The sequence below is a fragment of the Colossoma macropomum genome, unplaced genomic scaffold, assembly GCF_904425465.1.
Source record: "Colossoma macropomum unplaced genomic scaffold, Colossoma_macropomum, whole genome shotgun sequence".
Lineage (NCBI taxonomy): Eukaryota > Metazoa > Chordata > Actinopteri > Characiformes > Serrasalmidae > Colossoma > Colossoma macropomum.
In genome coordinates this window covers 63,893-85,645 of record NW_023494810.1, presented here as the reverse complement: position 1 = coordinate 85,645, position 21,753 = coordinate 63,893, and the positions used below count along the sequence as shown (strand labels likewise).

The following is a 21,753-nucleotide window of genomic DNA, read 5'->3' as shown; positions in this document are numbered from 1 at the left end:
CTTTTTTGTACACTTAATTAGCCACGTTTACAGAAGCAAGTGGTGACCCTGAAGTGGTGCGTGGCCCGAATGTGAGAGTGTGTGTTTGAAACTATTGCTGCTGAGGAATTTCTGAACACATGGGCCTCGGTTTAAAGGGACGCGTGCACAAGTGTGTGTATGTGTGTATGTGGGAGGAAGAACGGTGGTCCTGCACATTGCATGCAGCAACTGTTCTTGCTCAGTTTAGGATTTTGCAGGTGTTGTTGTGGATGTCTGAAACTGGGCACAAGAACATACAATGAACAGCAAAACAACAATTACATTTCCAGCTCTCAGGAAAAGCCATTCATTCAGAAAAGTGCAATTGTTTACAGAAAGCGGATGGATGACAGTGTTACTGATTGATGTTATTACACTGTGTTTTGTCATTGTTTTCTTGTGTATGCTGGAGTCTTGGGGCTTTCTGAGAGGATAAAAATGTACACTTATTTGGAGAAGTGCGTGGAAATGGCTTCCTTTTATTTGTCTAACGGAAGCTGTGGGAGGAAACTAAAGCCAGATGCATAAAAGAGTTTTTCCTCCCTGCACCTGCCTGCAGCCACTGCCATCCTAATGCAGCTGAATGAATGGCTGCAGAACTCCAGTTATATTCCGATGGCTGGCCTACCAACCTGTGCTGACAGGAAGGAGACAAAAGACAGAAACAGAAAACACAATAAAGACAAAAAACAAACAAAAAAAAACCTCAAACACACAGCAGAAGCACAGCAGTGATAGTTTAAAGCAATTACAGTTAACCCCTTATTAAGCTTATTAACATTGTAAAAAATAATGCCTTGAATGTACAGTACTGTGCAAATATCAGAGACCATCTTTCATTTCTTTAATTTCCGGTCAAAACATCCATTACCTGCAACTTAATCATTTTACAGGAGATACGTCTGAGATATAAGATAATACACTTGCATAAAGAAGAGTGATGTCAACAGAAAATAAGTTTCCAGAACTGGAGCTCAAAAAGTCATTAAAATCATAAAAAAAAATGGGGCCGCTACAACTGGCCAAGACCTGGTAGACCACCAAAACTGTCACCATCAGATAAACAGCACTTAAAGCTTTCGTTTTTGAGAGACTGGAGAAACACAAGCTCTGAGTAAAGAAAATCAGGCTATGAGAAAAAAATAGACAAAAAAGACAAAATCCATCAAAAAAGCTGCTGGTGTTCTCAGAATAATAGACTGACCATCCCAGAGTCCAGACCTAAACATTATTTAGGACTACTTAGATCATTAGAAACAGAAAATGCAAACAACTTCTAAGACTGAATTTTCATTGAAAAACTAAGAGCAAGTGTCTCAAAAAGAATGTAAGCTGTGATGATATTATGTAATAATAGTGTTTGTATTAGCATTAGTATAAGCAGTAGTAGTAGTAATGTAAGAATACTGTAAAAATATGTAAAATTATTATTAAAATACTAATATATATTTAGTTGCTGATGCTTCAGTGTAATGTTTTCTGCTTTTTTATCCTGGTGCTGAAAACTGAATGGCGCTGAAAAAATGTCTCATACTTAATGACTGTTTTGACAGGAAATTGGTTGGGAAAAGGGTGGTCTCTTTTGCTGCTTTTTGCGTAGTGCTGTTCTCGGTTAAAGTGCATACATTTACACATTTTTGTAATAAAGGATGTTGATGTAATATGTTAAATGTGTTACATCAACATCATTTCGACTGTACTAACTTTAGGGAATAACTGTGTTGATGCAGGGTGTTATATTTATGTAAAAAATAAAACCCATTTGCATGTTCATTATGTATATTTACAAGAATAAGTTGTATGGACAGTTTAATACCATATTTTAACAGATTAACATCCATTTAATACCATTAGTGACTGATTAAGCCATGGAGAGACCATCTCCAGTGTGATTTTACATGCTGTTGTAATGGCTTGGAGGATTCCACATTGGATTAGGCTGCCATGACTTCAGGTGTTACAAGGCTGTGTTTCTGGCCAAGAAGAATGTAGGGTAATAAGGTCAGTGGCATTCTTTCAGTCGCACAGCGCAGTAGTGCCTGGCTACGGCTGGGCCTGTTCTCCTCCTCATACAAAGCCACTGTTTGTTCTGAATCTCACATTGGGAAGACACTGACCTCTCCAGTGGTCACCAAGCACATGCATCTTCTGTTTAGAATTGGCATTGTGGCTCAAATTTACTGACACTGTTCTTTCTTGCACAAATGCAGATGATCAGCTAACACACTTGGTGTCCGTAGTTTGCTTCTAACATAGTAACACTACTAAAAACAGCAGTAACAGTCATGTCAAAGCATGAATATGTCACACAGTGTCACATAAGCATAGCTATTTAAGATTACTTAACAACGCAATACAATTAGAGGCAAGTGTGTGAAGTTTTAGGCATCTAGTTAGCAAAATGCTGAGTTGTGTACATAAGCTTTCATTAGCCTCATAGATCCAGTGCGATACTTAAGACACAAACTTCAGACACCAAACACATCTTGGCCAGTTGACTACATTTGGGGCAAGAGGACATTAGTGCAAGTTGTTTGTGTATTGTTGCTTTAAATGCTGTTGTATTTTCTACCCTGCCTCTTCCAGACCCTCTTTGCCAAAGCTCTCTACGACAACACGGCAGAAAGCCCGGATGAATTGGCTTTCCACAAGGGCGACATTGTTACGGTGATAGAGCAGAATGTGGAGGGAATCACTGGCTGGTGGAAATGCTCTCTACATGGAAAGGAAGGTTTGGCCCCAGCCAACCGCCTGATGCGCCTTTCGCAAGCAGAGGCTGAAGCCCTGGGCCTCAGAACCCAGAACATCTATCAAATCCCCAAAGTGCCACAGCCCTTAGCAGCCAGCCCAACTTATGAGATCATGGAGCGCATCTATAAGGTGCCCTCCATGCAAGCGGCTCAAGTCACCATGCCTTTCCCACAGAAACACAAAACACCGGAGGTGCCTGAGGGAACCGTCTCTCCACACAGGGTAGGCATCCTGCAGATTTCTAAATGAAGAGTGCATGTCATTCGGCACCGTAAGCATGACAGGGTTGTTGTCTTAAAAAACGAGCACTTTAAACTGCGAGCTTATTACTCACATATACATTATATTATTTAGTCACTGTTACAAATCATTTTGTAACTACATTACCACAGACTGCACCCTTTATTTATTTTATTTAAGACAAAATGGTCATTAAGCTGAAAAAAATCTCCTTTAGCGGAGAAGAAGATGCAGGAAACATTGCGTTAAAGAGTCGAATGCTCTTTTATTGAGCAGGAAGGAAGGGAGAAAAGTCTCTCCTGCTGCGATCATGGTACTTCCCAGAAGCCCCCTCGCATGGCTGCATGGCAACACCTCCCACGCGCCCCTGACTGTAGAATGCTACAATGTAACAGAAAATTACACAGACGCCTCAACTACTAAATATAATATAATAGCGATTTTTCACACCTGAAGCAAGAGCAGAGCTTGATTTTGCTCATACAAGTAGATTATCTTATATCTAATCTCCTTAGAAATATCTTCTGGTGAATGAATAACTTGTATTTAATGGCAATTTTGATTGTAAATTACACAAATGAAAGGCGGTCTCTGACTTTTGCACAGTACTGTACCATGAAACTGGTAAGTGAGTAATGAAGTTGTAGGAGGAATGGAAATATTGGCCTAGAAAAGGAGCTTTGGGGTTTAAGGGGTTAAACATCTTATTGCTAGCAACCCATGACCTCATTTACCCTCCTCTATCTCATTCATGTTTTAGAATGACAAAATATGAAAATATAGCAATTTATTTTGATATGTTGTTATGGTTAACAGAAAGTTTCTACAGTTTTACACTATAACGGCAGTAGATCAATTAGTTCTAGATATTTGTACTCGGTGGCAAACAAATCGAGGCTGTTAGCGATTTGATGGTTAAAGAAACAGCTATGCATTTAAGGGTGGAGATATAACTACTTAGGTCTTAGAATCTACATATATGTTTATAAAATAAAGGTACCAAATGGAACCAAAAGTGGTTCTTTGGAGTGATGCCTGAGAAGAACCACCTCTGCTTCCCTCAAGAACCTCCACATAATATAAAGGTTCCATACCAGTTAAAGGTTCCTTGCATAAATCCAAGCCAAGAACCATTTAGGAACCTTTGTTTTTAAGAGTGTATATCTAAGCGTTTGCATATGAGGTTAGTAAAGTCCACCTCACCATGAAGAAGTGTTTCATTTTAGGTCAGTGAGCCTTGCTAGCAATGCTAACTCAGGCTAAGAGGCAGTCACCCTGCTGGCTAAAGCACTAGCAGATGGGGGCTAGGGGTCTGTCTCAGTAGGGACAGGCATGCAGCACAGAGTGTTTATGGGCCCATAAAAGAACAGAAAAGACTTCAGACAGCACTAACTGCAACCGGCAGAGAGAGAGAATGATTGAGAGAGAGAGAGCAAGAAAGAGAGAGAGGTGTCAGCTACGGATGGCTATGGAGGTCTGGTAGGCCCACATGTTGCTGATTTCCCCTTGTGCTTAAGGCAAAAATATTTACCTTTACAGTAGTACTCCACCAGTTAATGCACATCATGGTTTTAATTAGAGAACTGGGTTAATTGGGCAGACGTACTGGGCTGAGAATGTCTGCCCAAAAAAGCACGTCCTAATGTGGCCAGCTGCTTAAAACAAATGCTACTGTTAAAAGTAACAAAGCAACAAGCCTAAGATACAGATATAGTTTTGTTTTTTGCATTTTGCAGATGGTACGGCCTTCCGCCAGTCCCGATTCAGATGTGTATGATGTTCCAAACCTTGCTAGAAAAGGCTCCCTAATAACAGTAAGTTCATTTGCTAAGGTGTAACTTACCAGAGATTTTTTCACAGAGGTGGTGATTGGAACCTGGAGTTGCAATGTTTACAATGCAAATATAATCATTTTATTCAATATCCGAACAGTGAAAGTACAAGTGTCCTTGTAAGTTTTGCCTTACAACACCTCGCATGTACCTCTCCACTATGAATAGATTAAAGATATATACTTCAGGCCTAAACCTTGTCTCAAAACTATTCTAAAACAGTGTCAAGGGCGTCCGACAGCATATTCATAACCATTTTATGTAGTAACTTTCTATGAGGTATCTTTTAACAGCATTAATTTCTGCAGATGTCTGGTTCCTATTGCCACAGCTGTGAATCATGCTTATGTGAAAAGTTTCTCTAAGAAAGAGCATTTCACATTAAACCACTGCAAATGGCTTTATTTACACCTTAATGATCTAATTATGCAGAAGAAAGAAGAAATCACTGTAACAAATTATGCAGCTTCTAAACATAAAAACTGAGTAACCAGGTTACCTTGAAATTTTGAGCTCATTGAACTTCAACAGATGCAAAGCACAAATTATTCTTCTGTTAATTTTACAAGTTCAGTGAACTCAAAGTTTTAAGCTAACTTCAAGGTTACTTACTTTTTTAAGTTAAAAAACTGTATAATGTTTTAAAGTATAGACGGAATTTCCCTTTTATCCACTTCTTTGTTTCTCTTCATGATATTTTATTAACAAAGAATTTTGTTGTACTTATTGATGAATTCAGACAGCATCACCACGACCTTTGGTACGGAACATCTCTCTGTTGCAAGCCACAGAGATCCAGAAGAGATATGAAACCATGGAAAATAGAAAGTGGAAACAATGCCAGAACAACGTATGTATAGAATATAGCAGTATAATTAATCTTGCAGATCTTCCCATAAAGGACATTTGTTAACATTCACATTCATGTCATGTTCACCAAATTAGTGCCAGTTTTCTGTCTATCAAGTACAGTAAAAGTGATAAGAAAAGAAGTAAATGTCATTGTAATATTTGAAATCTACTGCAAAAGTGTTATCTAGATCCCTAAGTTTGAACGTACGTGTGTTTTTCAGGTTTATATAGTACCACCCTCAATCCCTCAAGAGCCCAACTATGACATCCCTGTGCCTTCAAACAGTGAAGCTCATCAAAGGGTGGCTTGTGGCTACAGCACTATGCCCAACCCACGCAAATCTGAATGGATCTACGATGTGCCTGTGGCACCCGAGAAGTCCAGAGGTGAAGCTGCTAACTCCGGCACCATTCCGTCCAAATGCATGAATTCAGGCAAACAACTTTATGACACACTGCCGGCACGAGTTTGGCCTGCAACAACCTCTGCAAGCTCCCTCTACGACATCCCAAAATCTAGCATGGCTGCGCAACAAAGTGTAGACTCTAGCAAGCCAGGGAATGAAGGCATCTATGATGTACCACCTGCCGCCAAGCAAAAAGAAACCTCTCTGGAGGTTCTACCACTTCAAAAGCAGCAAAAGGTAAACTTGAATGATTCTGACAAGGGTCCTGTTCCTCTCGAGTACAGAGGTAACAGTGGACCCATGTATGACTTTCCTCGAGGACGCCCATCATGGGGCAGAAAGGCAAAGATGTCTAATCAGTCCCAAGAGGGAGCAATTAGCATGGAGAGTGAGGAGAGTGTGGAGAAAGGCAGAGGTCTGTCTCTGTCTGAAAACCAACGTAGCTCAACCGCGTCAACTTCCTCTACCACCTCCAGCTCTTCCAGGAGCTCTTGTGACTCCCTGATGCTAAGTTCTCCTTCTCCCGAGCTTCTAAGGGAGATCACAATGTCCCAGGAAGATGTGTCCCAAAAGTTGTTGGATCTCCAGGAAGTGGTGTGTAAAGCCATTCCGAAACTCATGGACTTTGTTAGCAGCCGCTGGAGATGCCGGGAGCATCTTGGCCAGCATCTCCAGGAAATTCGCATAGCAGCCGAGGATGTGGCAAATTCAGTCAACAGCTTCCTTGATTTTGTTCTGGATGTCAGAGGGAATGCCCGGCGACTGACTGATTCCAACTTGCAGGCACGGCTCCAGAAGCAGCTCTCCATTGTGGAAGACTCAGGACTCATTCTTCAGGAGTCTGTGCAAGATCTTGGTGGCTTGGGCTGGTCTCTAGATGCTCTGGTTCAGGATCCTGAACAGCCACACACTCCAGATCAGCTTGAACGCTTTGTCATGGTGGCCCGAACTGTGCCTGAAGATGTGAAGCGTCTAGTGTCCATCCTCAATGCTAATGGCAAGCTTCTGTTTAGAAGCTCTTCAAAGGAGCCAGAGACATCGAAGAACGCCAGTCCCTCTGACAGAGGAACAAGCCTAGGCAGGAATGAAACACTGCCAGACTCAGAGGGAGATGACAATGATTACGTACAGCTTCAGGTAAGCAGAGTGTTTACCCTGCTGTAACCAGTGGTGGGTAGAGTCCCCTTAATACCAACTGGAGTAAAAGTAGTGCTACTTTGGCGAAATAATGACTCAAGTAAAAGTTCCTTTCCAAAACTTGAGTAGATAAACAACAGTACCAGATTAGGTGCTCAGTATCCTACAGAACTGTAACAGAATTTCTTAGTTCACCCACTATCTATGAGCATAGAAAGTAGTGATGTCCGATTCGTGAAAGAACCGAAAAGCGGTTTATGAGTCAAACCTTAGAGACACTACAGCGATTACTTACTGAGCCGAACCTGATTGGTTCCAATCATTTGATCCAAGATAATTATTCAGTCATTGCTGAAAAAGAGACGAAAACTCAAAAGAACTGAGGCATAGGGCAGTTAATGCTGAATCTTATAATGTAATAGCAGAAAGGTAGTGCTCATAAACAACTGTGTATTATTATTACAATATCATTCTATATTCAATAATAACTTATAAAATGTAGCTTTAAATGTAAACCAGACAGCAAAAGGTATTTTTAGATACTCAACCTTTCAAGTATGTTTAGGGAAAAATAAAAAATGAACAATAAAAAGAAAAACAATTTAGTGCAATTATCTATTTAGAATTATTTTCTGAAATTTTCTGTCTCAAGATTTGACCACTGCTTTTGCCACATGAGGCACTCTGGATTTTAATTTATTGTAGCTTCATTCTTGATTCATCCAAAGCCTCTAAGTGCTTAACTGTTATCAGCAATCAGCTTAGCAAATAAAAGAAAATGGCCAAACTCAGAACTCTGTATTTACCGTTTACACACAATATTCTCCAAATGCTGATTGAACAAGACGATAAAAAACCAGCCGTGCATGTGGGACCTAAAAGTACGCTGTAAAAGCCTGCTGTCCAATAAGCACTGATCCTTGCTCCACTAAAACAGCATGTGTTTGAATCTTCTGTTAAGTTGGATTGAAGCCCTGCTTCAACTTTTCCACTGGCTTTGACTGCACCAGACTGCAATGATATAGCGATATTCCACACTACATAAAGCTAAAAATACTGAATCGCAGACTTGCGAGCAGTTGTTAACCATTCATGGTTGTGTCATGACGAAATTTTAGGGGAAGCCCGTATAGTCTTCCCATGTAGTCTTAAGGCAACAGTCACTGCCATAGAGCACGGAGACATTATGAAGGCAGCCAGGCTGATAGCATAAACATAAGGACATGAAATAATTGCCAATATTAGGTTAATATTTAAACTTAATTCCTGTCTATTGGTCTGTAACATGCTAGCATGTTACCTTCCTACAGAGCTGGTTAGCATACTTTAATTAGTTTAGATGTCTCAGTATAAACTTTGTTTCTTAGTGTAATGTATGACATTGGCTTACACCACCTACGCCAGCATGAAACTGAATCGCTTGAGTCACAAGTTTGGTAAAATGAATTAAACTTTTTTTTTATAGAAACTTCCCACTTGTAGAAAGTGAAGTGTGTTAGGTGTTGTTTCTTTTTGGGATCCTTTTGGTGTAAAAATGATAGACCTCAGCAATGTGATCAGTAGTTTAATGTATTATATAAACACTGTGAAAATTTAAAAATGTACCATTTACTCTGCAGTCCACAAAGTCCATATATGTAAAGTATGCTGAAAAAATGGCCCATTTGGAATTCATTTTTTCTAGGATGTCACGAAAACCAGCACATTTACTTGCATCTGGCTATTCATCTTACAGTAGTTTAGCACCACCCATTCCAGCTGAAGCTATGGACTGCTTTTTAACAAGGCACAATACAGCGCAGCCAATCAGAACAGAGCTCATTTACATATACTGGTCTTAAAAGCACAGTGACCAAACAGCCTGTCCAATTCTAAGGGATAAAGAGAGGTCGGAAAATGGTCATGTAAAAATGAATTATGTTCTTTTTTTGTAAATAAAGCCACACAAGCATCATGTGTGGGGAAATAATTAATGTATTAATGTATTAAAATACAATAATGTAATGTTAATAATGTTACTGAGTAAAAAGATTCCTCTATACAATTATGTATGGTTTTCAGTTTCCTTTTTTCTGTCATTGTTCTTTCCAGACAAAGACAGAGTTTGAACAGCAACAGCAAATAAAAGAAAAAGACGACACAAAAACAGACACAAATGAAGGAAATAAAGGAAAACAGGTAATCACGTTCTCCGCAAATATATGTCCGAGTGAAAACTATGCCTCGAATATGAACAGACATCAAGCACAAAGGATGTCTGGTCACAACTGTGTGTTGCTTGTAGTTGCCATTGCGGGAAAAAAACCTTCATGGAGTTCAAAAAACCTATTCATCATTACTTCTTATTTCCTCTTTAAGTACATGTACAGCCTTCCTGTCTGGGTGCCCTCAGCACTAATGATGACACACTTAGACTGCCAGGAAGTACGAATATTAGTCTGTGCTACTTGTAAGCAGCAGTAAAGTGTTTGTTTCCTATCTCAACATATTAGAACATCCTATTGCTATGGTTATTAATTTGTTAGTAAGGCTTGTAAGTAATTTGTAAGGTGACAAAAATGTACAAATTATGTAGTCTCTACAAAATGGGCTGTGACCTGTTAGTGGATCTTTTGTACGTGTCCTAATTTTCAGTTTTTCTTGTCTTTATTAGGTTTCCAAACCGGTGCCTCCCAGACCTCCCAGCAAAAGCCAAAGTCCCAGCAAGTCCCAAATCTCAGACCACTGCCGTCTTTACTTTGGAGCCATCAAGAAAGCCATCACTGTGTTTGTTGGTAGCTTGGAAGAGGGCCAGCCACCTGAGAAGTTCATTGCCCATGGCAAGCTGGTGATCATGGTGGGTCAGAGGCTGATGGACTCCCTGTGCTCTGAAGCCCAGAGCAGACCAGACTGTCAGGAACTTCTATGCAAGAGCAACCACCTATGTGCCCTGCTCAAGCAACTGGCCGTGGCTACTAAGAAGGCTGCCCTGCACTTTCCTGACAAAGTGGCCATCCAGGAAGCGAGAGACTTTGCCAAAGAACTGGCTCAGAGGGCTCATCACTTTCGCATGTCTTTGGATCTCTAAGGCAGTGGTTCTCAGTCCTGGTCATGGAGCAGCCTTGCCCTGCACGGTTTAGTTATTTAGATTAGATTACATTAACTATTACATAAACTATAGTGGACATTTGTCTTTGGGTTCTCCTCACATATATAAACAAAATAATAATCATCTTTATTTATATAGCACACACATAGCACATAGTTGGGACACTGTGTGAAATGTAAATGAAAACTAAAAATGCAGAATTTGCAAATCCACTTTGACCTGCATTCAAACAAACAGTACAAAGACAAAGATACTTAATATTTACCTTATGGACCTAAATATATAATCAATCTGAAATTGAGGCCTACAACATGTTCCAAAAGCACTGTAAGACTAGGAACGTCCGGCCTCATTTACGATTCTCTTAAAATTGTTCTTGACAAACGTCCTTAGAAAAAGCCTACGTCAGATTCATGATTAAACTGCAGAACTGTTCTCACCTTTGTGCTCTTGAGTGTGTGTAGATTCTGTTCTTACAGAAGAACAAATCCCAAATAAGAAAACATTGGTGAATGTCATAATCTCATAATCTTAAAATAAATATAAAAACTGCATAAGTGGGTTTTAAAAGGAAATTTCTTCCTTAGAACAGTTGGTGAATGTGGCCCATTGTTAAATGTTCAAAAAACATCTTAAACTGGTGATGCTTGTCCACAAAAGGAGGAACTACGAAAGGTCTGGTCAAAAAACACGAGAAATTGCAAGGAATTTAGGCATTTCACCCTTTGTGGTGCATAATATTATCAAAAAATCCAGGGAATCCAGAGAAATCTCTGTGCATGAAGGGCAAGGCTGAAAACCAACATGCCCATGACCTTCCCCCAGACTGCATTAAAAAACAAGCATGTTTCTGTTTTGGATATCCCAACATGGGATCGGGAATACTTTGACAATCCATTTTCAATAAGTACCGTCCATTGCTGCATCCACAAATGCAAGTTAAGGCTGTACTTTGCACAGCGGAAACCATAGGTCAACAACATTCAGAAACACCACTGACTTCTCTGGGCTCGGGTTAACCTAAATTGGACTGATGCACAGTGGAAATGTGTATCGTGGTCTGACAAGTCAACCTTTAAGACTGTCAGACGGCATGTTGAGAAACAGGGGTCTATGAATTTGAATGAACAACAGGATGGTGCATATTGCCAGTCAGAAACCTGCTTGCATGGTAATGTAGATATGGTGAGGTGGATTTTTTATATATTGACCACTTCTTTGATATCTTTTTGTGATTTCTATTTCTATTGCCAGTTCATGTATCAAAGTGTATGAAAAGATAACGTTTATCTCCTAAATGGACGACTGATGACAGGGTGGGCAACTACCCTAAAATAAGATCATAGTGTCTTTCACAGGTAGTCTGTCGGTATGGCAGAGCTCACATATGCAGTTTGCTTTGTAAGTGTAATGAGTACAGTAGCTAGCTTAACCTAAAAGTCAAAAAATTGCACTTTTTTGATGTTGAACATTGTAGTCAAAATGTTTGTTTGTATACAGTAGAGGAATATACTATACATAACTATTTTTGTACATTTTGTGACATTGTATTGTCCCTTTAAGCACTGTGTAAATATTTTGCTGTTTTTCAGTTTTTACTTTTCCTATGCTCACAATACCTATATATATATTTTTACTAGATACTGCTTATTCTTACCAATTGCAAGAAGTTCAAACCGAGTCTTCTGCGTGCTCAGTATCAGATAATGGCTTGCTTCATTAAGTATAGGACTGTTCACACATATCAATGTGGTAGTGACATCAATAAAACTACAAGAAATGTATTGTCGAATATGACTTTGCAGTGCAATGCCCAAACTATCACTATCACTAAACAAAGCGTTGGCGCCCTCTGCTGGTTCTGAGGTAACGGCAGTTAATTTCGTTATTTGGATTTCACAAATAAAGGATTAAAAATATTTTCTTTCTCAGTCTTTTTCATGGTCTACTTGCAAGTACTCTGCAAAAGTCAAAGACCGTCTTTAATCCTTGATTCCCTTTTTAATTTCCTGTCAACAGCCATTAGATAAAAGTTATTCATTCAACATCAGGGCAAAAAAAGTAGAAAACATATTTAACAGAAAATTACACAGATTTTTATATTTTATCATATTTTATTATATTTTGAATGTTCATAATACCATGGATATTTTTCCACATCTCCAAAATCTTAGAAGTTGGTTGAATTTTCTACCTCTCACGCTTCAAATAATCCCAAACACATTCAGTTATGTTAAGGTCTGGACTCAAGGGTGAACAGTCCATTGTTTGGAGAACACCAGCAGCTTCTTTGTTTGATTTTGCATTCTGTATCTTTTAATCATTTTATGGACTCCTGTTATGGACTCTCCATATGCAAGTGGATGATCGTCTATGTAATCTCTCAGACATATTCTGAAAAATGAATAACTTGTAATTAATGGCCACATTAAATGAGTGAAGGGTGGTCTCTGACTTTTACACAATACTGTAAATAAACAAATATAAACATGCTGCAAATTTAACAGTAATTAAATCTAGTCAATAGTCACATTGGAAACATATTTTTATTGTGAGAAAAAGAAGTCACCTTTATTGCCAGACACTCTAGCCCCCCATATGTCAAGCACAGGGCCTGCGGGCCACATCTGGCCTCTGCAAATAATTTTGATTTTTTATTAATGTTAGCCTGTTTCCGAATGGCCTGCACTTCAATCTTCTGCATGCACTGCAATGAAATGTTGCAAAACACCCCCTCCCCCAACAACAATCTATAGCACAGTAGTTACACCTCAATTCTACTGTACCAGTCATATCACCTAACACTGTAGTTCAACCAACATAAGCAGTATAAATGCTTAGCTCAGCAGCTCAGAAACTGAGTGGAAGCTGTTATAGCTGCAAAGGGGAGACCAATGGCATATATATATATATATATATATATATATATATATATATATATATACAAAGGGTGCGGGAAAAAAATTGATTCTTAGATGCATCGCGATGCGGACGTGGACGATTATGAATCGATTCACAAATGTCAAAAATCGATTTTCTAAATATTTCATTTATAACGTAATGTTGACGGAACGCAAAGGGCGGAACTGGAAGTGGGTAAGTGCGGTGCCCGGACAGTCTGTGGCGGCACATAACAAAAACACTACTGGATGAGTGAGAAATCCGACCGGCTCCCTCTGCATTAAAGCCAGGTTAGGTCAGGAGTCACAGCACAAATGATAAGAAGAGCCGTTTTGACCTTTCAACAAAAATCAAACCAGCTTGGGAGCCACAACATTTAATGCCCAGTATGTCTCAGTGTGTGTCAGTATGTGATAATGTGCTAGTTTAGGCTAAAAAATATAAATGAGAGCGCAGATTTACTCCGCTCTGCTTTCAGCTTCACCTAAAGCCGCTTTCCTCCATCTCCGCCAGAAAACCTTTCCTCAAAACTAGAGCAGTTTATTGTAAATGTCTCTCAGCTTTCGGCTGTTTTACGAGGCTGAAGTCGCTTCTTGCTGAACTTTCCGGTTCCACCTTAAGTTCTGACTGAGGTGCCGAATGTAAAAGCGGCACCATTTAAGGTGGAACGGGAAAAATTAGAAAGAGAAGCAACTTCATCTTCGCAACTGTTCAGTGTTTGACAGCCTCTCGTTGCAGATTTAACGTACCAGGAAACCAACTGCGCTGCTTATAAATGCAAATAAGTCCATTCATCTCCAAATGTTCGTCTGTCTCTTTTCCTTTTTGTTCGCTACCAGCTCGGCGAAACCGCTGCTACGTGACCTGCAGTCTTTCGCTACATTTTATGAAGGAATTAACATTTTTTTAGACAAAATACATAGAGTAGAGGCAATTTCCAAAAAAAATTTGATGCCTTGCAGTGAAATTTAAGGGAATTTATAAATGGTTGAAAAACGCACGCGAAGGTAAGATTATAGCCTTACACATTTTGGCAAATTTGGTGCAATATTGAATGTAAATTTTACATAGGAATATGCCAAATATTGTACAAAATACATCATGTGGAGGCATTTTCGAGCAAATTTTGATGCCTTGGTTTGAATTTTAAGGGATTTGATGAATGGTCAAAAAACGCACACGAAGGTAAGACCGTAGCCCTACTTATTTTGGCAAATTTTGGAGGCATTTTCCAGCAAATTTTGATGTCTTGGAGTGAAATTTAAGGAAATTTAAAAATGGTCGAAAACCACACAAAGGTAAGACTATAGCCTTACTCATTTTGGCAAATTTGGTGCAATATTACATGTACATTTCATGAAGGAATTTGAAAGTTTTAGACAAAATACATCATGTGGACGCATTTTCCAACAAACTTTGATGCCTTGCAGTGAAATTTAAGGGAATTTATGAATGGTTAAAAAAAAACGCATGAAGGTAGGTAGGTAGGTAGGTAGGTAGGTAGGTAGGTAGATAGATAGATAGATACTTTATTGATCCTGAAGGAAATTTAGCAGCCAGTAGCAATCACACAACACAGGACAGTAATAGTAATAAGGGTGTAAAGAATATAATAGGAAGAATAAATATAAAAAAATCCTATCTATAGGCATATATACAAATAGAAAAATACAACAATCTGGAATAATATGTATAACCTGAGATGAAAGAGGCGTGCAGAAAGTGCAATATGTACAGTAAGGTGTCCACATGTGCAGATGCACAAAATGAAACCTAAGATTTAGCATGAGATAAAACCTATGATTTAACTTGAGATTCAGATTCAGGCCTCATCTCTCCTCTTCCCTCTTCCCTCTTCTCTTCTGGCCCCCTGGGAAGAGTTGAAGAGCCTGATGGTTCTGGGGACAACCCAGCTAACAGGGAACGTTCCCACAACTTAGACTAACGTTATGTAAAGGTTCTCCTAATGTTAGGAGCAAACGTTCTCACAATAACGTCAATAGAACGTTCTGTAAACGTTATGTGACCTTGATAAAAGTTCACAATGTTAGTCTGAAACGTTCTCAATGTAACGTTAATGGAACGTTCTTTTTTAATAAATAGTTTAAAGGACTGTATGGATGATGTTCTTTAGACACATATTAGGAAACATTAGTCACTGTTTTGCACCCATTTTTTGACATGATAAGGTGCACAGTTGAAAACTGAATCCATTGTGTTCTACTGGACTTTTTTGCTTAATATAATATTTAATTCAATAACAGATTTAAGATAAGCTATTACTTCTTAGTTTTTTTCTGACTGCATTTAATAAAAACTACACTAAAAGCTGAAACTGCTGTTACTAGAAACAGCGAGTTTTTGCTCAGCCTGTTTTGAGTGCTGTTGCCATGGTGACGGAGATTCGGCGGTTAAATAAGCAGAGTGAACCGGTTTAAACCAGTTGCAGCCAGTCTTCTCCGGTTTATTCCAGAGGGGCGCCTGCCAGCCTACTTAACTACAAGGTAAGAAGTGGAGAGTAAAATACTTTTCTTGTCAATGTTGCTTGTGTTGAGGTTTATATAAAGGCTTGTAATGCATTCTATAAAGGTATCACATGGATTTAGTATGTTAGCTAACGTTAGCTACCTTTTAATTGATCTCAATTTAACAGCTAGCCATTTAGCTAATGTAGCTACTTAGCTAATATTAGCCAACATTAAGTTAGTTAGCTAACTAGGTGAACTCTTGCAAACTTTATATTAGTGATAGGCTTAATATGTTTAGTGATACAAAAATAACTCATAACTAGTAATGTAGCTAATAAAATGATAAAATCGCCAAGGAACATTAATTGCAGAGATAAATCTCTATAAATGAGGAAAAAATAAATGTATGCCTTAATGTTAAGATGTGCTAGCATAAAATTTTTTCGTTCCACCTTAAATGGTGCAGCAGTTCTTTGCGCCTGAGGCGTTATAATAACTTGCACCATTAAAAGGTGGACATTTGTTTTATTTAAAAGGTGGAACTGGAAAATTCGAAGAAGCAGCTGGTGAACAGTCAGCCAATTTCAGCCAAATAAACCAATGTAAATCTCGCAGGTGTTTATCTTGAACATATCAATTAACATTTATAAACTCAACAAGCAGGATAATGTGAGGTTTAGTCTGGTCGAGCATCACTGAAACAAATGTAGCTAAGCTTTAACAGAGGAGTGTGGAGTGTGTTATCGCGAAACATCACGGCTGTGATTTGGTCGCAGGCGCGAGCCGAAGGCGAACTTACTGTTGTATAATATTGTGCGCGCACGCGCTGATTCACGCCGTTTTCTGTTCCAGTAAGGTCAGATAAGAGCAGAAAAAAGGCTATAATCGCTGTTTTGTAAAAAGAACCGAGAGGGAATTAGAGAGGACTAATTTACAGGTAAGCAGCTTGCAAATAAGTTGGGAAATGGGGGCTTAGGGGTTCACGTTCATGTGTGCGGGCGCGCGCCCCAGTTGTCATTTTTTTCTGTGAGTGGGAGAGAGAGAGAGAGAGAGAGAGAGAGAGAGAGAGAGAGAAAGGGAGAGAGAGCTGCCCATTAGTTTTTCTGTTACCCACGTGGCTCATCGCCTTTTAGTTACTTTACGTGTACTTTAGCTTGAGTAAATGGACAATTGAAAATAAATGCCTCCATGTTCTGGAATTCATCTTTAGGAAGCCGTTCTTGTTCAAATTGTGACGTTCCATGTAAATAGTGCAGCAGTTCCATTCAGGCGCCAGAATGACCTGCTGCACCATTTAAGGTAGAACTGGAAAATGCGTCTTGGAAACCAGCTACTTATGTTCTACAATTACAGACTGTAGTCTGTCTGTATCTTTGTGTAATTTATCCCGCTTTTACCTTGTTCATCAATGGTCAGGACCACCACAGAGCAGATATTATTTGCCAGGTGGGTCATTCTCAGCACTGCAGTAACACTGACGTGGTGGTGGTGTGTTAGTGTGTGTTGCGCTGGTCTGAGTGGATCAGACACAGCAGTGCTGCTGGAGTTTTTAAACACTGCCCACTCTATTAGACACTCCTACCTTGTCAGTCCACCTTGTAGATGTAGAGTCAGAGGCGATAGCTCATCTGCTGCACAGTTTGTGTTGGTCATCCTCTAGTCCTTCATCAGTGGTCACAGGACGCTGTTGGCTGGATATTTTTGGTTGGTGGACTATTCTCAGTCCAGCAGTGACACTGAGGTGTTTAAAAGCTCCAGCAGCACTGCTGTGTCTGATCCACTTTTGCTAGTGTGACACACTCTAAGGCCGTGTTCACACAGCAGGTAAAAGTGGCCCAAATCCGATTTTCTCACCAAATTTTATTTATTATTTATTTTTTTTTTTTTTAGGTTGTTCACATTATCTTTTTAATGCGATCTATAGCTGACATTCCTCTGAACAGTTCACACTCCTAAACTGATGCGCATGCCCAAAAGAATAATGCCTCATGTTAGGAAAGATAGGAGCTAGGGGCAGATACTGACTTTCATGTTGGAACCACACGGGGGCGCCAACCACCTCACGTATGCTTTTATTAATTGCGATGAGGCTCAGCCGGGAGGAGGAGACCAACGGCGGGAAAACGGGGTTTTGGTTGGAACGGCAAGCGGTGGACCGGGGGGTATCTTTCTCTATCTCTTAGGCTCTCGTTACCCTTTTTGGACTCTTAGTGTATATATTTTGGATTTTGTCGGAGCACCCATTCTATTGACTGATAAAACCTTAACCCTATCATGGACACGGCTTGAGCTGGTCGACCACGGGCTCAAGGCTTGGGCTGGCCACAACCCCTTTCCAGGTGACTCAGAGACTCGGTAGCAGGTGAGTTGGCCTTCGGTGGGGGATTTCCAACTAGACTTAGGCATGCACTTTTACTTAGGCTCATGTTTCACGCTAAATCGCAACACGTAGGAACAGTGGGCCTTGGTTACAGTCAGGACTAGAATATATTAATTAGACCCTAGACAACTTGCCATTTCTTTCGGCCTTAGTAATTCCTGAGCTTGTAACACCTCACTTCACGTGACACACTCATCCAGAGTCAACAGTAGCAGCCACTTGCTTAACCACTTTCTCCAGTTCATCATGCCTGCTTTTTTTCTTTTTATAACTGGTTTAAATCTGCCGCCAGAGAGGTTACTATTTTGACAAGAAAATGAAAGTGGAACTTATCTGTCTGGTTTCTACTTTTAAATAGCTCTGAAAGATAAACAATACTCACATTTTTACAGCTCACACTATGACCATCACAGAATACTACAGCTCATTCAGAGTTGAGTTGGATTGATGTTTGCATCACATGAATTCTGATCTGGTTGTTCAGACAGAGTCCCATTACCGCGATACATATCGGATTTCAATGTCAGATTCAATATGTTTTTGTTTTTTTTCCCCGTTTACACTGCCACACAGATAACACATCTGTGTCATATATGACGGAAAAGAACGGATTTGGGCCACTTTAATCTGCTGTGTGAACGTAGCCTATAACACTTCACTGTGTAAGCAGACCCTCTGCACTGCCAGCTTGAGTCATTTGTTCATTAGTATGGCAGCATATACTATGCTTATGTCACATGGTATCAGCTGGTACCAGACATTGGTATCTGTAAATATGTATGAGTAAGAGTACAAGTAATTGGTATTGATGAAGCCCTACAACAGACTGCAGTTACATTAAACCCCTTGGTTTTACAAAGGATTTAGGTAATTCTGAATAATCTTTGCTTAAAATTCTGAAAAATCCAGTTTCATTAAAAATAAGGCAGCTTTTAAAATTTTATAAAACATTGAAATCAAGATGTTATCAGGGAACTCCACTGCAGTGTTGAAAAACACCTCCCCAGATACACATAGAATAAGTTTTGTGTAATTTTACTCTTTCAGTTTCGAATTACATTTTCCCAAATGTAAGAATAAAGTTTTATTACATATTATATTTAGGTTTTCATAAAATTATCAAGCTTTTAACAGGGAACTTCACTGCAGTACCAAATTCAGACTGTGAAATTACATGAACTGCATTCTCTGGAGGTGTTCTTCAACAATGCAGTGTAGTCTTTTGCTAACAGTTTGATTCCTTTCGTTTATAGAATTTTTTTAACATGGGCATATATGTATTTAACTTTCCCAAGCATTCCAGACGTGTTGTTGAGAATTTAAATAGCAAAATAAAATGCAGCTCATAACCCGTGTATGTCAAAGTGTTTTTAAATGTTGCAGTGGAGGTTTCTGATAAGTGTAATTTTCTTCCTTTGTTGGAGTTTTATTTAAGTTGGCTGTTTAATTTTTATGGCATATTAAATAATGCCATATACTTCATGAAATTCAAGTGTAGAGAGTGCGACCAGGCTTGGAATTTTTTGCAAGAGAATGCGAAACATTTGCAAGGGAACGCAATGTCAGTACTATTTTTTATTTTTATTTTTTTAACCATTATCCCTAAGGGGCTCCGTACTGTTCCACAATCCTCGTATTTTATACTCAACTTTAAGGCCACTATACACACCAATTAAACACCTTGAAACTAAGAAGGCCCTCTGTACTTATCAACATTATTTAAACATCTGCTGTGCAATGCCATCCTATCACATGCGAGGAATTCAACAATGAAAAAATAAGAGCTACAGGCACTTCCTGCACATTTGATTAAGCCACCCCCCCTTAACACACTCACTCACACACACACACTCACACACACACTCACACACACACACTCACACACACACTCACACACACACTCACACACACACTCACACACACTCACACACACTCACACCTCTTTTGATGCTCTACTTGCACTATCTGGAACATTGCTGCTATACTGTGTTTACACCTTTTTACTACCTCAGTAGCTGCTGTGGTTATGTTTGTTATCTGACTGCGTAACTCACAGATCACAAAATGTTAAATATGTCTGCACCTTATTCCACTACCTCACGTCCAGAATGTGTGCTGTCAGTGCTGCACTGTCCTGTCTGTTTACTGAGTCTAATGTCTGTTTAATTTATCTTATTTGTTGTATTGTTTCTAGCTTAATTTTTGTTTGCATGCTATGTCTGCACATTCGCACTTTGTACTTTTTGTTCCTTGTTGCACCGTGTTGTTCCTGGAGGAGCGTAATTTCACTCCACAGTGTACTGTACATAGACGGAATGACAGTAAAAGCCTCTTGACTTGACTTGACTAAATCAAAGACTGCAACGTAACTTAAAGGAAGCTTTGTGTTTAGCTGCCCAGAATGGCTTGAATAGAGTTTAACAATGCTTTACATGAACTGATAAAGGTGAAAAAATAACTAATAAACCTGTTTGTTTACTTTGCAGGTGGAGAATACAGAGACGCCTTAATGGACTTCTTTCATTCACTTGAAATGATTTATAATATTAGTAATAATAATAAACGTTTATTAAATCAATTATGCTTGCATTGATTTTGCCTTAGTTTATGTCAGTATTATCATAGTAATTGGGATTCTTTGAATTAGAATGGGAATGTGGATGGGAGGGACTAACATTAACTACAGACTGAGAAAATGTTAATGGAATGTTAAAGTAACATAAAAAAATCTGAACTTTTGACGCTGAGCACTGCTGGCTGCACAAAAATATCGGTAAGATGTTTTAGGGTATGTTTTACGAACTTGCACCGAATGTCCTAAGAAAATTAAGAAAACTGGAACTATAAACCTTTGAAGAACGTATAAAGATAACATTCCAGGAATGTTCAGTGGTCAGTGTATATAAAGCTGAGGTGATAATCTGGGGCAGTGGTTTTAAGAAACATGTTATGGAAACATAAAAATGGCCTTTTTTAAATTTAGCAAAAATATGATCATAAATAAATGTTATAGGAATGTTTTAACGTTCTCAGAACATTGCAAGTCCACATTCCTAGAACGTTAAATTGGTGCCAATGAGGTTGGGTTAATGTTTAGGGAACATTCTTGTAACCTGAATGTTTTAACATAACTTTGAATGTTGTCAGAACGTTCCAAGACAACGTTCCTAGAATGTTAAACTGTTGTTGTAAATGAGGTTGAGGTGACGTTCTGGGAACATTCACATAAGAAACACTTTCTGAGAACATTAAGAAAACTGCACAGAATAACATTGAGGGAATGTTCCAATAAAACGTTCATTCAACCAAAATGGAATGTTAGGGGAACATTCTGAGAACGTAATTTTGTTAGCTGGGAAAGGATCTCCTGAGTCTGTCGGTTAAGCAGCTCTGTCACAGCAACCTGCTACTAAACATGCTCCTCCTGTCCATGAAGATGGTGTGCAGCGGGTGGCCATCATCCTCCATAATGGTGAGCAATTTGTGCAATGTCCCTCTCTCAGCCACCTTGACCACAGAGTCCAGTTCCACACCGACCACTGACCCCGCTCGCCTGACCAGCTTGTCCAGTCCAGTTTAGCCACGTTAGTGCGATGTAAATGTCGTGGCTTTCATGTGGTTGTGCTTTATTTCCCGCTATTTTCCACAGTGGTTGATCACTTTGCAACTAAAAATT

At 39.2% G+C, this 21,753-nt stretch overlaps 1 protein-coding gene across 1 annotated transcript in view; it reads left to right on the top strand.

The window, feature by feature from the left end:
* Positions 1-10,795, top strand: part of cass4 (Cas scaffold protein family member 4) — a 32,860-nt gene extending 22,065 nt beyond the window's left edge. The window contains exons 3-8 of the mRNA XM_036559879.1: positions 2,608-2,994; positions 4,749-4,826; positions 5,584-5,694; positions 5,918-7,240; positions 9,332-9,418; positions 9,894-10,795. Coding sequence (XP_036415772.1) covers positions 2,608-2,994; positions 4,749-4,826; positions 5,584-5,694; positions 5,918-7,240; positions 9,332-9,418; positions 9,894-10,307 — 2,400 coding nt within the window. The 3' untranslated portion in view covers positions 10,308-10,795. The remainder of the gene's footprint in view (positions 1-2,607; positions 2,995-4,748; positions 4,827-5,583; positions 5,695-5,917; positions 7,241-9,331; positions 9,419-9,893) is intronic.
* Positions 10,796-21,753: the final 10,958 nt, after the last annotated feature.